Source organism: Doryrhamphus excisus, chromosome 1 (assembly GCF_030265055.1).
Source record: "Doryrhamphus excisus isolate RoL2022-K1 chromosome 1, RoL_Dexc_1.0, whole genome shotgun sequence".
Lineage (NCBI taxonomy): Eukaryota > Metazoa > Chordata > Actinopteri > Syngnathiformes > Syngnathidae > Doryrhamphus > Doryrhamphus excisus.
The window spans coordinates 19,443,668-19,460,012 of record NC_080466.1 but is presented as its reverse complement, the minus strand read 5'-3'; the positions used below and the strand labels follow the sequence as shown (position 1 = coordinate 19,460,012).

At 41.7% G+C, this 16,345-nt stretch overlaps 1 protein-coding gene and 1 long non-coding RNA gene across 6 annotated transcripts; one reads left to right on the top strand and one right to left on the bottom strand.

Annotated features, from left to right (window-relative positions):
- Positions 1 to 1,766: 1,766 nt before the first annotated feature.
- Positions 1,767 to 8,662, top strand: LOC131098853 (aminoacyl tRNA synthase complex-interacting multifunctional protein 1-like). 5 transcript variants are annotated; one of them, XM_058046000.1, is made up of 8 exons: positions 1,777 to 1,961; positions 2,192 to 2,304; positions 3,302 to 3,441; positions 4,302 to 4,476; positions 4,537 to 4,655; positions 6,403 to 6,523; positions 6,612 to 6,731; positions 8,410 to 8,662. In XM_058046000.1, the coding sequence occupies exons 6-8, from the start codon at positions 6,418 to 6,420 to the stop codon at positions 8,538 to 8,540; spliced, it is 357 nt and encodes a 118-aa protein (XP_057901983.1). In that variant the 5' UTR covers positions 1,777 to 1,961; positions 2,192 to 2,304; positions 3,302 to 3,441; positions 4,302 to 4,476; positions 4,537 to 4,655; positions 6,403 to 6,417; the 3' UTR covers positions 8,541 to 8,662. The 5 variants fall into 5 exon arrangements, with proteins under 5 accessions (XP_057901981.1, XP_057901983.1, XP_057901980.1 ...); XM_058045998.1 differs by lacking the exon at positions 2,192 to 2,304 and having other exon boundaries at positions 1,767 to 1,961; positions 6,597 to 6,731; XM_058045997.1 differs by lacking the exons at positions 1,777 to 1,961; positions 2,192 to 2,304 and having other exon boundaries at positions 2,849 to 3,441; positions 6,597 to 6,731.
- Positions 2,764 to 4,383, bottom strand: LOC131098909 (uncharacterized). Its single transcript, XR_009117760.1, has 3 exons — positions 4,287 to 4,383; positions 3,818 to 3,920; positions 2,764 to 3,410 (listed from the first exon to the last, which is right to left on the bottom strand). It is a non-coding gene; the product is annotated as an uncharacterized LOC131098909 (long non-coding RNA).
- Positions 8,663 to 16,345: the final 7,683 nt, after the last annotated feature.

Sequence of the window (16,345 nt, the reverse complement as noted above, 5' to 3'; positions counted from 1 at the left end):
TTTGAGTCCTAAGACTCATTTCCTCCTCATGTAGAAGGGAAGAGGTAAGCTTTTAATGCTAGGTTTAAGGACACATGCTTATTTTCAACAATTGTGCTACCAAGCTATTATGCCATCCGCTAATGTTATGTTGTGTATCGTCCCCTGTGGAATAGATCCAGATCTAGAGGTACCAAAGTTCTCGGTGGTGCAACCACAGTTTTTAAACATTCTATTAACTTTCCACACTGTAAAAACATTTGTTACGGGTCAGCAATGGTGTCCCCGCCATAAGTAGACCACATTTGTCCACGCTCAGTTTAGCGTGATGGATGACAAAACCATTTGATTTAAAAGCAAGCTGCTCTGCTGGAACAGTTTGAAGGCTACAGCTTATTTTTTGGCAAATATGCACTTTCCCAAAAGCAAACACGCGACAAGTCCAGCACATGTCATTTTCAAGTTGTTCATTTTAATAGGTGGGATTTCATTCCGACAAGCCACCGGTTCCATACCCAGCTCTGGTCACAAGAGACAGATATTAATGTCCCGTGAAGACAAATGTAAACATGTGGTAGACCCTCTGCTCCACTGTGAATCAAGTTTCTAAACAAGAGAGAGTTATGGACGGATCACTTGGGGCTACAGACCAAACACAATGAGATGGATTGACCAGGTGGGGATGTATCACCTGCTTCTAGGCACAATGCTGCTCAATAGGTCTGATCTGTTTTTTGTTTTTTTTTATACTGAGGGGCTGTAATTAACAGACCTTAACACAAATAATGAATGCAACAATGAGGCTGGCCACTGCAGGGACAGAGTTGGCAAGAGGACCTATTGGCAAAAAAAAAAAAAAGCCGAATGGACTACAGAGGAGCGTGGCTATTCTGTGTTGAGGCTGGCAGGAGGGAGGTTGTTGCCTGTGGATTGTTGTCTTCCATCTTTTGGTCAGAAAGCAGGACTGTTCAGCATTTGCAAAGCAGAGATTTAAAAACAAATGTATCCCATAGGTAATGGCATACAGTCATTGCACACCTGACACTGAATTTCAGTATAGCCCAAATTCTCCCAACTAAATGCCAATGGGATTTTTTTTAATCCATGTTATTAGAAATTGTAGACTGAAGCCGAAAGAAAAAACAAAACAATGAAAACTACTTGATGGAGGTAAAACCATCCGTTAAAATTAGGTTTGCTATAAATTGGATTATACAAAGCAGTACAAGATTGCCCCCTTGTGGCCAACTAAGCATAGCACACAAGGTGGAAGCAGAGGTGCAAAAAGGCTGGAACTGCTGAGGAAAAAGTGATGTGCATCTAAAGATGATGTAAGACCCGATGTAAGACCCAAATGACTAAGTGTCGCAGGCTTAGACCGAGTCTGCCACTAGTAAGACAAGGTCGGGATGGGAGACGCGTTAATTTGACGTGACTGTGGAGACTACAGCTGTACAGGTGGCACTGCGGGATGTCCACTTCGATCTCTGGTGCCAAAACATGCTCATTTAGAGTTCAATTGTCCGTTACCAATGCGTGTATCCTTGTCTATGCTTTCATGTTTGGCCTGAATGGAGGAAACGACCCATATTCACTTTTAATTTGGTGTGAATTGATTGGCTATAGAGTGGGCGCACAGATGACGTCAAGGAAATGCGACTATAGGTGACAGGTTTGGCGGGGTTTCAGTAGAGTGGGCGCACAGATGACGTCAAGGAAATGCGACTATAGGTGACAGGTTTGGCGGGGTTTCAGTAGAGTGGGCGCACAGATGACGCCAAGGGAATGCGACTATAGGTGACAGGTTTGGCGGGGTTTTGCTGGAGTGTTGTGTTCAATAAACGGAGCCGACACGTCCAAATAAACCTGACCTTAGTTCAGACTTTTTCGGGAAAAAGTGGCATTTCATATTGCTACTTTTTATTAGTGCCATGGTCTTGTACTTCCAGAGGGGAGAATGAACATAAATGAGTCTGCCCATGGTGGGTTGAAAGCTTTATCTCACTGTCCACTTTGCTCATCTTGTGTATTTATTAGGGCGGTCAAATTATTAAATATTTTCATCAGATTAGTTTTCAAATTAATCATGTTCTCTGGATTAATCATGTTAATCATTCTCTACCAAAGACATACCTGTTTGTATATGTTCTCTTCAACCCAACCGCTCACTCCCAAAGGTGTATTTATACGTCTTTTATGTTTTTTCCCATAGGAGGCACAAATAAGTGATGATGCAATTCCACAATAAGATATCTGATGCAGTTTTGAGCTCCAAAAACGGACACAAGGTGGCACAAGTGCACTGAAATCCATGCTCCGCAACAAGTACAGGCACATCTTGTTATTTTCATGTAAAACAACCATTTTATGGGTTGTTTATATTGTGGCATAAATATTTTGACATTTAGGCTACATTTGTGTCAAAGTGAAAGTCATGCTTGAAATGTATCACAAAGGCCTTTTCTCTCAGTTTTTTGTTGAGAACTGATATTTTGCTGAAACTCACCTTCTACTGCTGATTACTAAAGAACGTAATAAGGTAGAATCCCATGTTTATATAGCTTTAGGCAAAAATATTCTGTGTGCCCTTAAAAGTCTGTCAAAATGATAAAAAAATGGCAGAGCAACAGCGTTTAAAAAGTGGCTAGGATTGAAATCTTTGATGAACATCTTCAAATTACCTGAAAATGCAAATCTAACACTAATTTCTTCATAGTCACAGAATATTTGTATTAGACTTTAATTGTGTAATGAACAACAGGGGGTTGCCTTCAAAGACACAAAGTCATTTAAGTTTAATGCATGTTTTTTGTTTATTTTCTGGGATTTCCGAACAAATTGTGCAACCGCATTTAGAGTCACAAAGTGAGTGAATAATAACAATTCATAATAAGAATAACAAAAACAAGAGTATCCACTTAGTTTGTCTTTGTTTACTTAGATCACATATACACGCATGATAACACCGTTATTGTGATGTTCGGATACATTCAGGGACACTCGGTAGTGACAATGAGGGAGTGTCATTTGGAAGCTGAGTTTGTGAGTTGGAGATACATATATGGTGTTGGAATTGCACTGTTGTTGGTGTATTCAGATCAGAATAGAGTTCTAAAAGATCGCCAGACGCTATGTAACTCTTTGGGGAGCTACACTGTTGTTATGCTGGTTGGCCCCTGTGATGCCTAGCGTCTTGTCCCACAAACCTTAAGCATCCCAGTTCAATGGGCTGCCATCTTGCCCGCCAACCGTTGTTCCTCCCCCAACTCCACGTGCTATGTCCTCTTTCTTTCATGCGCTTCCTCTGTTCTGTCCTCCCAAGGCACCATGAACTCCCAAGAGAATTACCGAAGTGAGGACAATGTCTGTTCTTGTAATGCCTGCTACTGGGAACTTCAACTGCTGGGAGGAAGACCTGCAGAACACTCACTCTGGAGAAGGAGAAGGGTCATAAGGAGAAAGGTATTAAATCCCCTCTGATGTCATATACTAGCCACCACACGTGCTATTTAATAACTAAGTGTTATATTATGGCTGGCAACCCTATTGAGGGCAAACATCAGTTATTCACATTGTTTTGTGGATCTCCTGCAGTATATCTAATACTGTATGTACATGTCAAGCAACAACAGAACTATGAAGAAAATCAATGAAACAAGAATGAATGCATAATTGGAATTTTGTGCAGTTTTAGGGTTAATCACATTGCTGCATGAAATGTGATTTTGTCATCAACAGCTTTGTTTTTTACTCCTGTTCTCTCCTCTAACTGCTTCGTGTTAGTCAATAGAGCTAGAGGAATTGACTATGAATGGTTTGTCAGTATTTGGTTCCAGACCTTTTGTAAAGATAAGCGATGTCCTCCGGGAGCTACAGATGTGCACAGCATAGTGATGACGAGAAGCGGCATCGAACACCTGTGTAGCTTGTTCGGGGTTGGCCTGTGATGTCACACATAGAGATGGAACATTAAAAAAAAACCTTTAATCTAGTGAATGTCACTTTTTTTTTAAAGCGTCTTGATAAACAGGAAATGACACACATTTGAGAGGAAGGAAGGTCAAGAATTTTTCGTAGTAGCTCCAGAACATTCTCGGGCAGCTCCTTCAAAAAATGTATTCAATAGTCAACTTTCTAAATTAGAGGGTTTCAAATGACAGCACAGTTTAAAACCTGTCATGCACGACTTCGCGCAAGACTTCTCGCAGGATTTGATCATATTTTAGAGAAAAAAGCCCCCGGCTTTAGGTATTATTGCGCTTTAATGAAAAGCACCATTCTCATAATACATGAGGTTTAAAGACTACCTTGATGGTTTCCAGGCAACCGTGCTCCTCAGCGAGGACAGTGACGATGTCATCCATACATCCTAGTAACATGACATGCAACATCACAGCAGATATCTCACAAAGCTCACAAGAGCTTCTAAGGTAAAAGAATATCATCTCGGCGAGAGTTCGCGTGAACTTCAGTGTCCGACCCTGAAACAAAACATTGGTGAGTCTGCAAACTTTACAAATCAGGTTTATTAAGATTTCTAATTAGTGGCTTTTACAGAACAAAATTCAAAGAGTAGAAGTCCTAGCGCCAAGACAGCCGCTTTGGGTCCGGAGGGTCGTAGTGCTTCATCGTGGGAAGGATCGCTTGGGTGGAAGGAGCCCTGACCAATACCCAAGGTATGACCACCTGACCATAAGTCAGTTGAATGATACTCATACATTAGTTTTTTTTTAGAAGTGTATCATGTTACATTTAATCCTTATTATGCAGAAATTGACATTAATTTGTATTCACTATAATAAGTCAGCACCGAATTGAATTATCTTGGTTATGATTAATTTAATATCAAGTTAATGCGTATTATTACTTGTGTGTACTTGTACATACATCAAAGATAAAATAGGTTGTCAAGTCCTACCATGCTGGTCCAGTCTGGGGAGTGTGAGGGTCTTGGGGATTTGGAACTATCCCAGGATTTTGATGATGAGTTTGCGGTAGAGGAAGGCCATTGCTCCCACAGATATCATGGCAAAGAATGTGAAAGCCCCCAGCTGGGCATCGTTCAGGGGTTGCATCCTGTGTTATTAAATCCGTGTTGGCGCTAAATAAATTAAACATTCTTGACATGGTTAACAAGTACAAACCAGCTACATGATGACCAATGGACAGCCGTTTATTTTTGTACGTATTTCTGCACAAGTCGCACTTTTTTCATAGGTTGGCTGTTCCTGCGACTTATACTCCAGAGTGACTTATAAATGAAAAAACTGTTTATGTTACATAAACACTGGACACATTTTCTGTTTATGTTTATTTTTTGTGTAGCTGAATAACCATTGTGTTAGCATATCTTACACCTATTCAGACTGTTCTCTATTATTTTATTATTGTTAGAACTTTCCTTCCAAGAGGACGTAATGTCTGTTTTGGTCAAGTAGTTTGTAAAATAAATTACCCGCAAAAAATGCGACTTATACTCCAGTGGGATTTATCTGTTTTTTTTCGATCTAATTCTGCATTTTTGGCCTTGTGCGACTTATACTCCGGAGCAACATATAGTCCACAAAATACGGTAAATGAACTTAGAGATAATTGAGAAGGAGAGAGCAGAAATCTGACGCTAACTTTGCGACTGGCCACAAACTCATCACTTGGCACTGCATGCTTTTGCTAACGTGTGGTTGTCCAACCCCGCTGTTACACCGGTTTGCTAGTTGGCCATGTGTTTGTGATTTGAACATGTCGACCCCTTGTTTTGCCTGGGTCTCTTCAGTAGCTGATTTTAATAGCACAGGTTTTATTACGTTACCATTTGAATGCGTAACTGTCTATGAACCTGGTAATGTGAATCAAACATGGTGTGGTGTCTTCTAACTACATCTCGATAGTACAACGATACTCTGATTCATTGATGAGTGGCTTTTATGAAGAGTTTAAGTGTCATCAAAGGATGCCACTCAAGCTTACAAGTCACATGATTTAATGTGTATGTTTAGAACACATCCGGGAGGGGCTCAGAGTAGAGCCGCTTCTCCGGATGCCTCCCTGGTGAGGTGTTCTGGGCATGCCCAGTCCGGAAAAGGCAGTCCTACTAGGACATGCTGGAGGGATTATGTCTCACAGCTGGCCTGGATTGCCTTGCTGTCCTCCTGGTGGAGCTGGAGGGGGTGGCCGGGGACTGGGAATTCTGGGCTTCCCTACTGAGTCGGCTGCCCCCCCGCAACCCGAACCCAGATAAGCGAAGAAAAATGGATGATGTCAATGTAGGGCCAAGAAACTGCAGGTTTTCTCTGTGATCAGTTTCTCTAGGTGATTTCATTGATGAGCTCCTTCCCTCAAATTAAAGATGTTGGTCATTCACACTCACATCCATATTTCAATACGCATGTTTCCACTGACGGTGCCCCCCCATGCCTCTCACAGGCTTCCTTGATCAAGATGTCAAGTTCCAACCCTTTGGCAATGCTGGAGCAGAGAACAGCTGAAGCTGACATGCTCATTGAATACCTCATAGAACACGTTGAGCTGCTCAAAGAAAACGCCAGTAAGTCCACAGTTTAGCCTCCGTTCTGTCGTGGCTTTGGAAAGTACATGGTTTTGCTGGAAAGTAACAATAGCTTGCCTCCTTGCAGCCATCCAAGCCAACCTCAGAAAGGAGAAGAAACTGCTGGCGGAGAATGCCAAACTGAAGCAGGACATTGATGAACTGAAACGGCAGCTGCTGGAGAAAGAAAGGAGTAGAGGAGTTAAAGGTAAAGACTTAAAAACCGACTCCGTTATTTCAGTTTTCATTGACACTTGTTAAAAGTGATTTTTTATGACGAAAATATATGTCCCTAGAGTAGGGGTGGGCAAACTACAGCCCGGGGGCCACATGCGGCCCACTAAGTGTTTGAATCCGGCCCGCCAGTTGCTTTCTAAGTATTTCAACTTTTAACATACAAACTGGCAACATGACTTGCAAGTCGGATGTCTTATTTCGTAAAAAAAAACAAAAACAAAACAAAACTGGGCTGCACGGTGATCAAGTGGTTAGCGCACAGACCTCTCAGCTAGGAGACGTGAGTTCAAAATTATAAGCATAAAATAGTGTGTGTGTGTGTGTGTATTAAATATATGTTCTGGCCCCCGAGACAATTTTGTTAACTCAATGCAGCCCACGAGTCAAAATATTTGCCCACCCCTGCCCTAGAGCCTGTTTTGGAACATCTAACACCTCCATTTGTTTGCTCCACTTTTGAGAGAAGAGGGACTTTTTAGGGATGTCCCAATGCAATATTAATCAGTCTGATATGAATATCAATATCAAAATCAGAATGCCCTTTATTGTCATTTTCCATATAGTAGAATCTACAATACCATATTAGCACTCTACTCCAGTGGTGTGAAAGTGTTTGCCCCCTTTCTGATTTATTATTTTGTTTGTTTGTCACACTTAAATGTAAACAAATGTAAATATTAACTAAACACAAAAGCATTTTTTTCAAATGGAACATTTATTAAGGGCAGAAAAAAATTCAAACCTACATAGCCGTGTGTGAAAAAGTGATTGCCCCCTAAACCCAATAACTGGTTGGTCCACCCTTAGCAGCAACAACTGCAATCAAGCGTTTGCAATAACTTGCAATGAGTCTCTTCCAGCGCTGTGGAGGAATTTTGGCCCACTCATCTTTGCAGAATTGTTAAAATTCAGCCACATTGGAGGCTTTTCCGGCATGAACTGACTTTTTAAGGTCAGACTGCAGACTCTGCACATTTGACCCCGGACACTGAATCCGACACGGCTTTGTTGCGGTTTGCGGGAAGAATTCCACTGATTGAAATCCCTGTCATAGGCTCACACTAGTTCTGTGCGGTGCAGCTCCGTTCCAGGCGACCGTACGGTACAACGGAAAGAATCGTTTGGGGTTTAGCTTGTTTTCAGACTCCGGAGCGCTCTCTCGTCAAGCTTGCCGCTACATCTACCGGAGTCAGTGTGAGTGGCACTTTGTGGAAAGCCGGACTGGATCGGGAAAGGAGCCCCAACGGATTCAGTGTGAGTCGGACTGGATCGGGAAAGGAGTCGTAACTGAGTCAGTGTGAGTTCGGGGTGAAGCAGCACCACAAAACAGGAATCAGGATCAGGATCCTGGCAAAACAACCCCCCCCCCAGTCAGCTGATACTCAAGGCTGCAATATCGGCATCGTAACGGAAGTGAAAAAGTTGCATTCGGGTACACTTGTGCTTTTGAATTTCCATGTTTTCATGATAGCAATGTTGGAAAAACCTTCCTCGTGGATATGACACCTCTTCCGATCTGCCCCCACGTCTACATGCCCACCACTGAAACATCAAAATACAATTTAAGGCTTTGCTCCACATCTTACATTAAAGTAAGTGAATCATGATAGTCAAAAGTCACATGACGGAATCTGCTTCTTTTGCGACAGTGTTGGATGTATCCGTGCCAAAAGTGGAAGGCAGCACTGAGTGCTCTTCCCATGCCGCTCCTCCCCAGCCTGCTGCTCCGGCACACTCTGCAACCTCCGTTGCCGCCGCTGTCAAGTACTCTCCCAAGTGACAACAAAATGAAACCAGAGGAAAAAGTTGACAGATGGACTGCACATTAACATTCTTCCCATTATGAATACTTTTGAAGTCGTGACGTGCCATTAAAATTGACTTTTGATGTCCATCAAGCAACACGTTGTGTGCCGTGTCATTGTCTGTTGATCTACATTGAAACTATTAAAGTGATATTTTGTCGTCTTTTAAAGCAGTCGACCAGATGCAACCATCTTTTGTTCAAAAGCTCATTTCATCTAGGAACATTTCTCATATCAGGTTCCCCACAATTAAAAAAGCATTTTGTGAAGACCCTCGTAAAAATCCAGCAGCACTCAATAGTAGCGACCAAATACATATTGACTTGTGATGCCCATCAACTAACACATTGTGTGCTGTGTTTCATTATCGATATTCAAGCTATTAAAGTGACATTTAGTCATCTTTTAAAGCAGTCGACCAGATGCAAACATCTTTAGTTCAAAAGCTCATTTCATGTAGGAACATTTCTCATATCAGGTTCTCATATGATCTCGGAAAAACTCAATTTGAAACACTTATATGCTAGGACTACGTTAAAAAGCCATAGCATTTCAGTATGTGGAATCAAACTATGGAATGGATTGAGTAAGGACCTCAAACAATGCACAACAATGAGCCAATTCAAGAAACAATACAAGCAGTTGATGTTTGCTAAATACAAGGATGAGTCTTGAACCAGTGATTCATTCATTCATTCATTCATTTTCTACCGCTTTTTCCTCACGAGGGTCGCGGGGGTGCTGGAGCCTATCCCAGCTGTCTTCGGGCGAGAGGCGGGATTCACACTCACATTCATACCTATGGACAATTTGGAGTCGCCAATTAACCTAGCATGTTTTTGGAATGTGGGAGGAAACCGGAGTACCCGGAGAAAACCCACGCATGCACGGGGAGAACATGCAAACTCCACACAGAGATGGCCGAGGGTGGATCTTGAACCAGTCATGATGTGCTATATATATCACTATATTGACACGTACTATGGTACCCATTATGTCATTGGAGGCTCATATCACCTCGTATTTCGGTACGTGGCCCAAAATAAATAAATAAATTAAATAAATACTAAATAAATATATAGAATTTTTTATTTTAAAAACAATATTTTTTTATTATATTAGGAAAGCAGGAAGTGAACAAATGTAACAGTTACTGATTGTAAAAGTCATATCACCTCGTACTTCGGTATGTGACCCAAAATAAAAAATTGAATTTTTAATTTAAAAAAATTAAAATTAAAATAAAAAAAACTTAAATTATATTAGGAAAGCAGGAAGTGAACAAATGTAACAGTTACTGATTATAAAAGTACCAGATGGAGGGGTAGGATTTAATAAGCTTTGCTTCTTCCTACTCCTTTTGGACATGTGGAACTGTGAACTGATTATGTGATGCATTCAATTGTAATCTGATGCATGTTCAAATGAAATTAAACCATTACCATTTAAATACCGATATGCTTTTTAACCTATAGCACAAAGCTGGGATGCAGTTTTTGTTGTAATACATACAACCTCATAGCATTACTTTACAAACTCACAGTGATCTTTGTCATCCTTTCATTTTTCAGTGTTTTAAATTTGGACTCCAAATTGTCCATAGGTATGAATGTGAGTGTGAATGGTTGTTTGTCTATATGTGCCCTGTGATTGGCTGGCCACAAGTCCAGGGTGTACCCTGCCTCTTGCCCGAAGACAGTAACATTGTATGCAACATTGTAATGCGCAGAAATGCTGACATGAGCCATACATAAAATATTACTCCCCTCTCAATATGTTTCAGTATGCATCTTCTAATCTTAAACTTGTTTCAACGGGCGCGATTGTGCATCAGTCACTGACGATTTTTTTTTTTTGTCTGCTTGTTTCGGGTGTTGGCTGGTGAATTAAAGTCAGTCGGAAAACTGCTTGTGGTTAAACCACACCCATGTCCGGTTTATGCCCCGCCCTTTCCTAGTACAGACACAAATACGGATCATTTAAATGGGTGAACAGATACTCGCAGATACTACAGTACTTGCTCATCCCAACAAACCATCTTCACATCCAACATCTCTTCCCAGGCAACTTTTTCCATCGGACATTTTCTTTTTGTGTTCCTTTTTAGTGCAAACACAACTCCAGCCAATGTGTTATTCATGTATGCAAGCTGACATTCTTTGACGATCCATGGTTGGATTCCTGAAGTCTTGTCAGGAGATCAGTTAAAGTATCGACAAATACAATAGGTATTATTGTTGTTTTCAAATGTGAAGCCACTTGTTCTGCTAGGATGAACATACAAGTTGGTGGAGCTTGATGATGTTCCTCATAGATAACCAACACTTGGATTGCCTGGACCATATTGGTCATTGTGAAGTACGACAAAGCGGCACGAAGCCACATACGAGAACTTGTCTTTCGACTGCAGCCAGAGAGAGTCTATGGAGGTTTGTCTTTCTGTCAGCACTCTCCACCCAAAATATGTTCTTGCCCATCTTGAGATGGTTTTCCAAACAACACTGTTGACCATTTGCTTTTTTTTTTTTGGATTCCAAGTTCCAACCGATTGCATGGAGTTGGTTTTCCATGATGAAATATGTGAAAAGGGCCCGGGATTTTCAGTATATAAATGCAACTTGTCATTCATTGGGGCTGTTCATCAAATCTTGTTGACCTTATTCACCTCACGGCTTAAAAAATGTACATAGATATCGAAAATATGAGGATAGTTTGACTATGTCCCGATTTAAGATTTAAGGCCTTAAGATTCAACCACTTTGGTCAACTTTGGTCAGCGACCATTTAAAATAATAATAATAATGCTTTATAAAGTAACATAATGTTGGAGGATGTGAACAAACTAAGAGTTTGACTTTCAACAGTTGCCTAACAAAAACAGATGATTTGGCTCCAGATGAGGGCGGCACGGCGGTCTAGTGGTTAGGGCGCAGACCTCACAGCTAGGAGACCAGGGTTCAATTCCACCCTCGAGTTTGCATGTTCTCCCCGTGCATGCGTGGGTTTTCTCCGGGTACTCCGGTTTCCTGAGTGAGTGTGAATGGTTGTTTGTCTATATGTGCCCTGTGATTGGCTGGCGACCAGTCCAGGGTGTACCCCGCCTCTCGCCTGAAGACAGCTGGGATAGGCTCCAGCACCCCCGCGCAACCCTCGTGAAGATAAGCGGTAGAAAATGAATGAATGAATGTTTGTTGCTTTATGACCAGGGTTCAATTCCACCCTCGGCATGTTCTCCCCATGCATGCGTGGGTTTTCTCCGGGTACTCCGGTTTCCTCCCACATTCCAAAAACATGCTAGGTTAATTGGCGACTCCAAATTGTCCATAGGTATGAATGTGAGTGTGAATGGTTGTTTGTCTATATGTGCCCTGTGATTGGCTGGCGACCAGTCCAGGGTGTACCCTGCCTCTCGCCTGAAGACAGCTGGGATAGGCTCCAGCACCCCCCACGACCCTCGTGAGGAAAAAGCGGTAGAAAATGGCTCCAGATGCTCGATTGTGGTTGTGATTGTTCCAAAGGCACCAAATTTATTTAGATCAGTTATATCTGATGAGTTCTTTGGTTCCCCCCGCCCCCCTCCACTCATTATTTCCAGGGTCTGGCCTGATACTGTAGTTGAAGCCGGTTTTAGCTAGGGAGATTGGACCTCCAGATCACAGTGGACAACCCTCCAATTGACACGTATAGAATACTAGAGAATGTAGACATCCATAGTTTGATATGAACGGCTGTTAATTATCAATACTTGAGAATGCCATAGTACCAGAAGACAGCTGGGATAGGCTCCAGCATACCTGCGACCCTAGTGAGGATAAGCGGCATAGAAAATGAATGGCTGGATAAAAAGTGTGTCTGGACATTAAGCGGCACCGTGATGCTGACTGCTGTGTTCGATTCTGTTTTGAGTACATGGTACTCACTTTAGGTTAGTAAGATTTACCATTTCTTTCAAGACTTTAAACTAAACACTTCCAAGCTGCTGAATGTTCCAGCGGAGTGGCTTGTTTTAAAATGGACTGGTTTTGACATCCATCACACTAAACAGACCGTGGACAAATGTGCGGTAGAATGTGGTCTACTTATGGCAGGGATAGCGTTGCTGACCCGTAACAAATGTTTTAACAGTGTGGAAAAGTTAACAGAATGTTTAAAGACTGTGGTTGCATCCCCGAGCGGTTCGGTACCTCTAGACCTGGATCTATTCTTCCACAGGGAACATGACGTGCATGTCGGAATCATAGGGCTCACACTGCCTACCCCCTGGACCAATCTCGACTGCCTGATCATCCTCTGTGGGCCTATCATCGGAAAACTAGTGCAGGAGGCTGCCACCACTTGTATGAACGTATGCAATGTATGCAAATACTAAAACAAGGTGATCTCTGGCCGTAGAGTGTGGAGCTTATAAACAACCAAAGCGAAACTAGAAAAATAAAATGTACATATAAGACACAGGGAGGAGAATATTAAAAAGTGCTGGACTTAATTTATGATTTATTTTTTTTAAAGGATCAAAGAGTTGTTTTCTTACAAAAAGTTATCAGATTTAAACAGGACCAGCAGTGTAATAACAAGAAAGGCTGATCTCATTTGGAGAAGCATGAACAAGTGTCGGCATTGTTTTTGCTTGATGTATGCTGCATTCCATGAGTAAATCATAAGTCTTGCTCTATGTACTTTATTTCTTAATTGCCTGAGTAACGGGTCATGTATCGATGACATTTACTTTAAAACATAAGCAAACATGACATTTTTCAAAGCTGTATCGTGAGAATAGAGCAGTCGGAAGCCAGTGATGTTGGAATTTTTGTGATGAGGGGATTCACCGCTGCACAAAATATTTCTTAGTTGGGGGTAATGGTAATTAATGGTAATGGTTTAATTTCATTTGAACATGCATCGGATTACAATTGAATGCATCACATAATCAGTTCACAGTTCCACATGTCCAAAAGGAGTAGGAAGAAGCAAAGCTTATTAAATCCTACCCCTCCATCTGGTACTTTTACAATCAGTAACTGTTACATTTGTTCACTTCCTGCTTTCCTAATATAGTTTAAGTGTTTTTTTTGGGGTTTTTTTGTCACGTACCAAAGTAAGAGGTGATATGACCATCCAATGACATAATGGGTACCATAGTAAATGTCAATATAGTGATATATATAGCACATCATGACTGGTTCAAGACTCTTCATCCTTGTATTTAGCAAACATCAACTGCTTGTAGGGCGCCACGGTGGTCTAGGGGTTAGCGCGCAGACCTCACAGCTAGGAGACCAGGGTTCAATCCCACCGGGCATGTTCTCCGGGTACTCCGGTTTCCTCCCACATTCCAAAAACATGCTAGGTTAATTGAAAATTGTCCATAGGTATGAAAGTGAGTGTGAATGGTTGTTTGTCTATATGTGCCCTGTGATTGGCTGGCGACCAGTCCAGGGTGTACCCCGCCTCTCGCCCGAAGACAGCTGGGATAGGCTCCAGCACCCCCCGCGACCCTCGTGAGGAAAAGCGGTAGAAAATGAATGAATGAATGAACTGCTTGTATTGTTTCTTGAATTGGCTCATCGTTGTGCATTGTTTGAGGTCCTTACTCAATCCATTCCATAGTTTGATTCCACATACTGAAATGCTATGGCTTTTTAACGTAGTCCTAGCATACGTATAATTGTTTCAAATGTAGTTCTTCCCTGAGATCATATTTCTCCTCTCTTGTAGAGAAGTATTTAATGCCATTGTTAGGTAATTGCTTATTTTTAGCCTTTAGCCTTATTTATTTTGGCCTTTGGTATTATTTTCCCATTTTTGCTGTTTAAAAAAAAATAATACTAATAAAATTTTCTTCTTATCATATTATTTTTGCCATAATATTTCTATAATATAACTTTTCCCCAACCTAATTGTCCAAAAATTACAACATTATTTAGTTTTGTTTCTCATATTAAATGTTTCAAATATAGTTTCCTGTGCCCTGTGATTGGCTGGCGACCAGTCCAGAGTGTACCCCGCCTCTCACCCAAAGACAGCTGGGATAGGCTCCAGCACCCCCCGCGACCCTCGTGAGGAAAAAGCGGTAGAAAATGAATGAATGAATGAATATAGTTTCCTCTTTATTCTCATAAAATTGCGTATAACCAAGTTTATTGCCATAATATTTTGACTTTATTCTTATAACTTCACTTTTCTGCAACCTGATTTGCATTCAATTTTTGTTTTTTACACAAAAAGTAATATTAATCTTGCAACTTTAGTACTAAAATTAGATCTTCTTCATAATATTTCAATATTCTTTATAAAAATAGATGACAACTTTTTTCCCTTAATATTTTGCCTGTTTCTTGTAAAATGTTGCCTCCCCTGATGGAGTCTATTGGAGACCTTGTAGGCCTCCCTACACATGTTAGTGTATGGTTGGTATGGAATGTTTTTTCCTTTGCCACAGATCTGGACGTACTGGATGTGAGTATTCAACACCCAGCCTGCTGTTCCGACACACTCTTCCACCTCTGCCGCCGCTGTCGAAGGACAAAAAAAGGTGACAGATGGAGTGCAAATGAACATTCTTCCCATGATGAATCCCTTTGAAGTCGTAAGTAACGTGTCTGATTGTTGATCTACACTGAAGCTATTATTAGCTTGTCTTTTAAAGCGGTTGAACAGATGCAACCGTCTTCATTTCATCTGGGAACATTTCTCATATCAGGTGGTGATGCGTTTCTCCAAAAGCAGTATTTCGTGCAGTGGTAAACCCCGTCATCATAAAATCAGAGCAAATTTATTGGATTTCAATTGTTAAAAGTGGTCAAGTCAGAATAAGTCAGCATAACAAAACGGGGCATCTGCGTTTGATTAAATTGCGTTGATTTTAAGAGGCCCTTTTCGGTCAGCTGTTTGTTTGGAAATGTTTTGTTTTTGCTTGTGGCTGCCTCCACTTTTATTGGAGGAGATTAAATCTTATTCCTGGCAGATGCCTTTCATTGTTTCCTCTGGCCTTCCCTTCTTTTAGCCAGTTTGTGCCGGGCTGTAAAAAATCCTAGAAACTCAGACTGTGTGAAAGCAGTCCCAGATGCTTCAATCCCAAGCATCAAATACACCAACTCATACTGACTGTTGTCTAACGTGGAGATGAAGATGCAGGTCAGGGGGAGCTGGTGGATATGGATATGGACCGTGGTCAGTGGGCTGGTCATGCCGTTGGATCCCCCACGGTTCAGCTTGTTTCTACCCATTTTCTGGAAAGGAAGGAAAACATAGCATTTTAAAGCGCATGCAGAGGTAGATGGACGCTGACCACTTATTCATTCATTCATTTTCTACTGCTTTTTCCTCACGAGGGTCGCGGGGGTGCTGGAGCCTATCCCAGCTGTCTGTGGGCGAGAGGCGGGGTACACGCTGGACTGGTGGCCAACCAATCAAACATATAGACAAACAACCATTCACACTCACATTCATACCTATGGACAATTTGGAGTCGCCAATTAACCTAGCATGTTTTTGGAATGTGGGAGGAAACCGGAGTACCCGGAGAAAACCCACGCATGCACGGGGAGAATATGCAACCTCCACACAGAGATGGCCGAGGGTGGAATTGAACTCGGGTCTCCTAGCTGTGAGGTCTGTGCGCTAACCACTAGACCGCCGTGCCACCCGCTGACCACTTATGATACTTTAAATGCAGCTGTTGCCATCAAGTTCATTCATTCATTCATTCATTTTCTACCGCTTGTACACCCTGGACTGGTCGCCAGCCAATCACAGGACACATATAGACAAACAACCATTC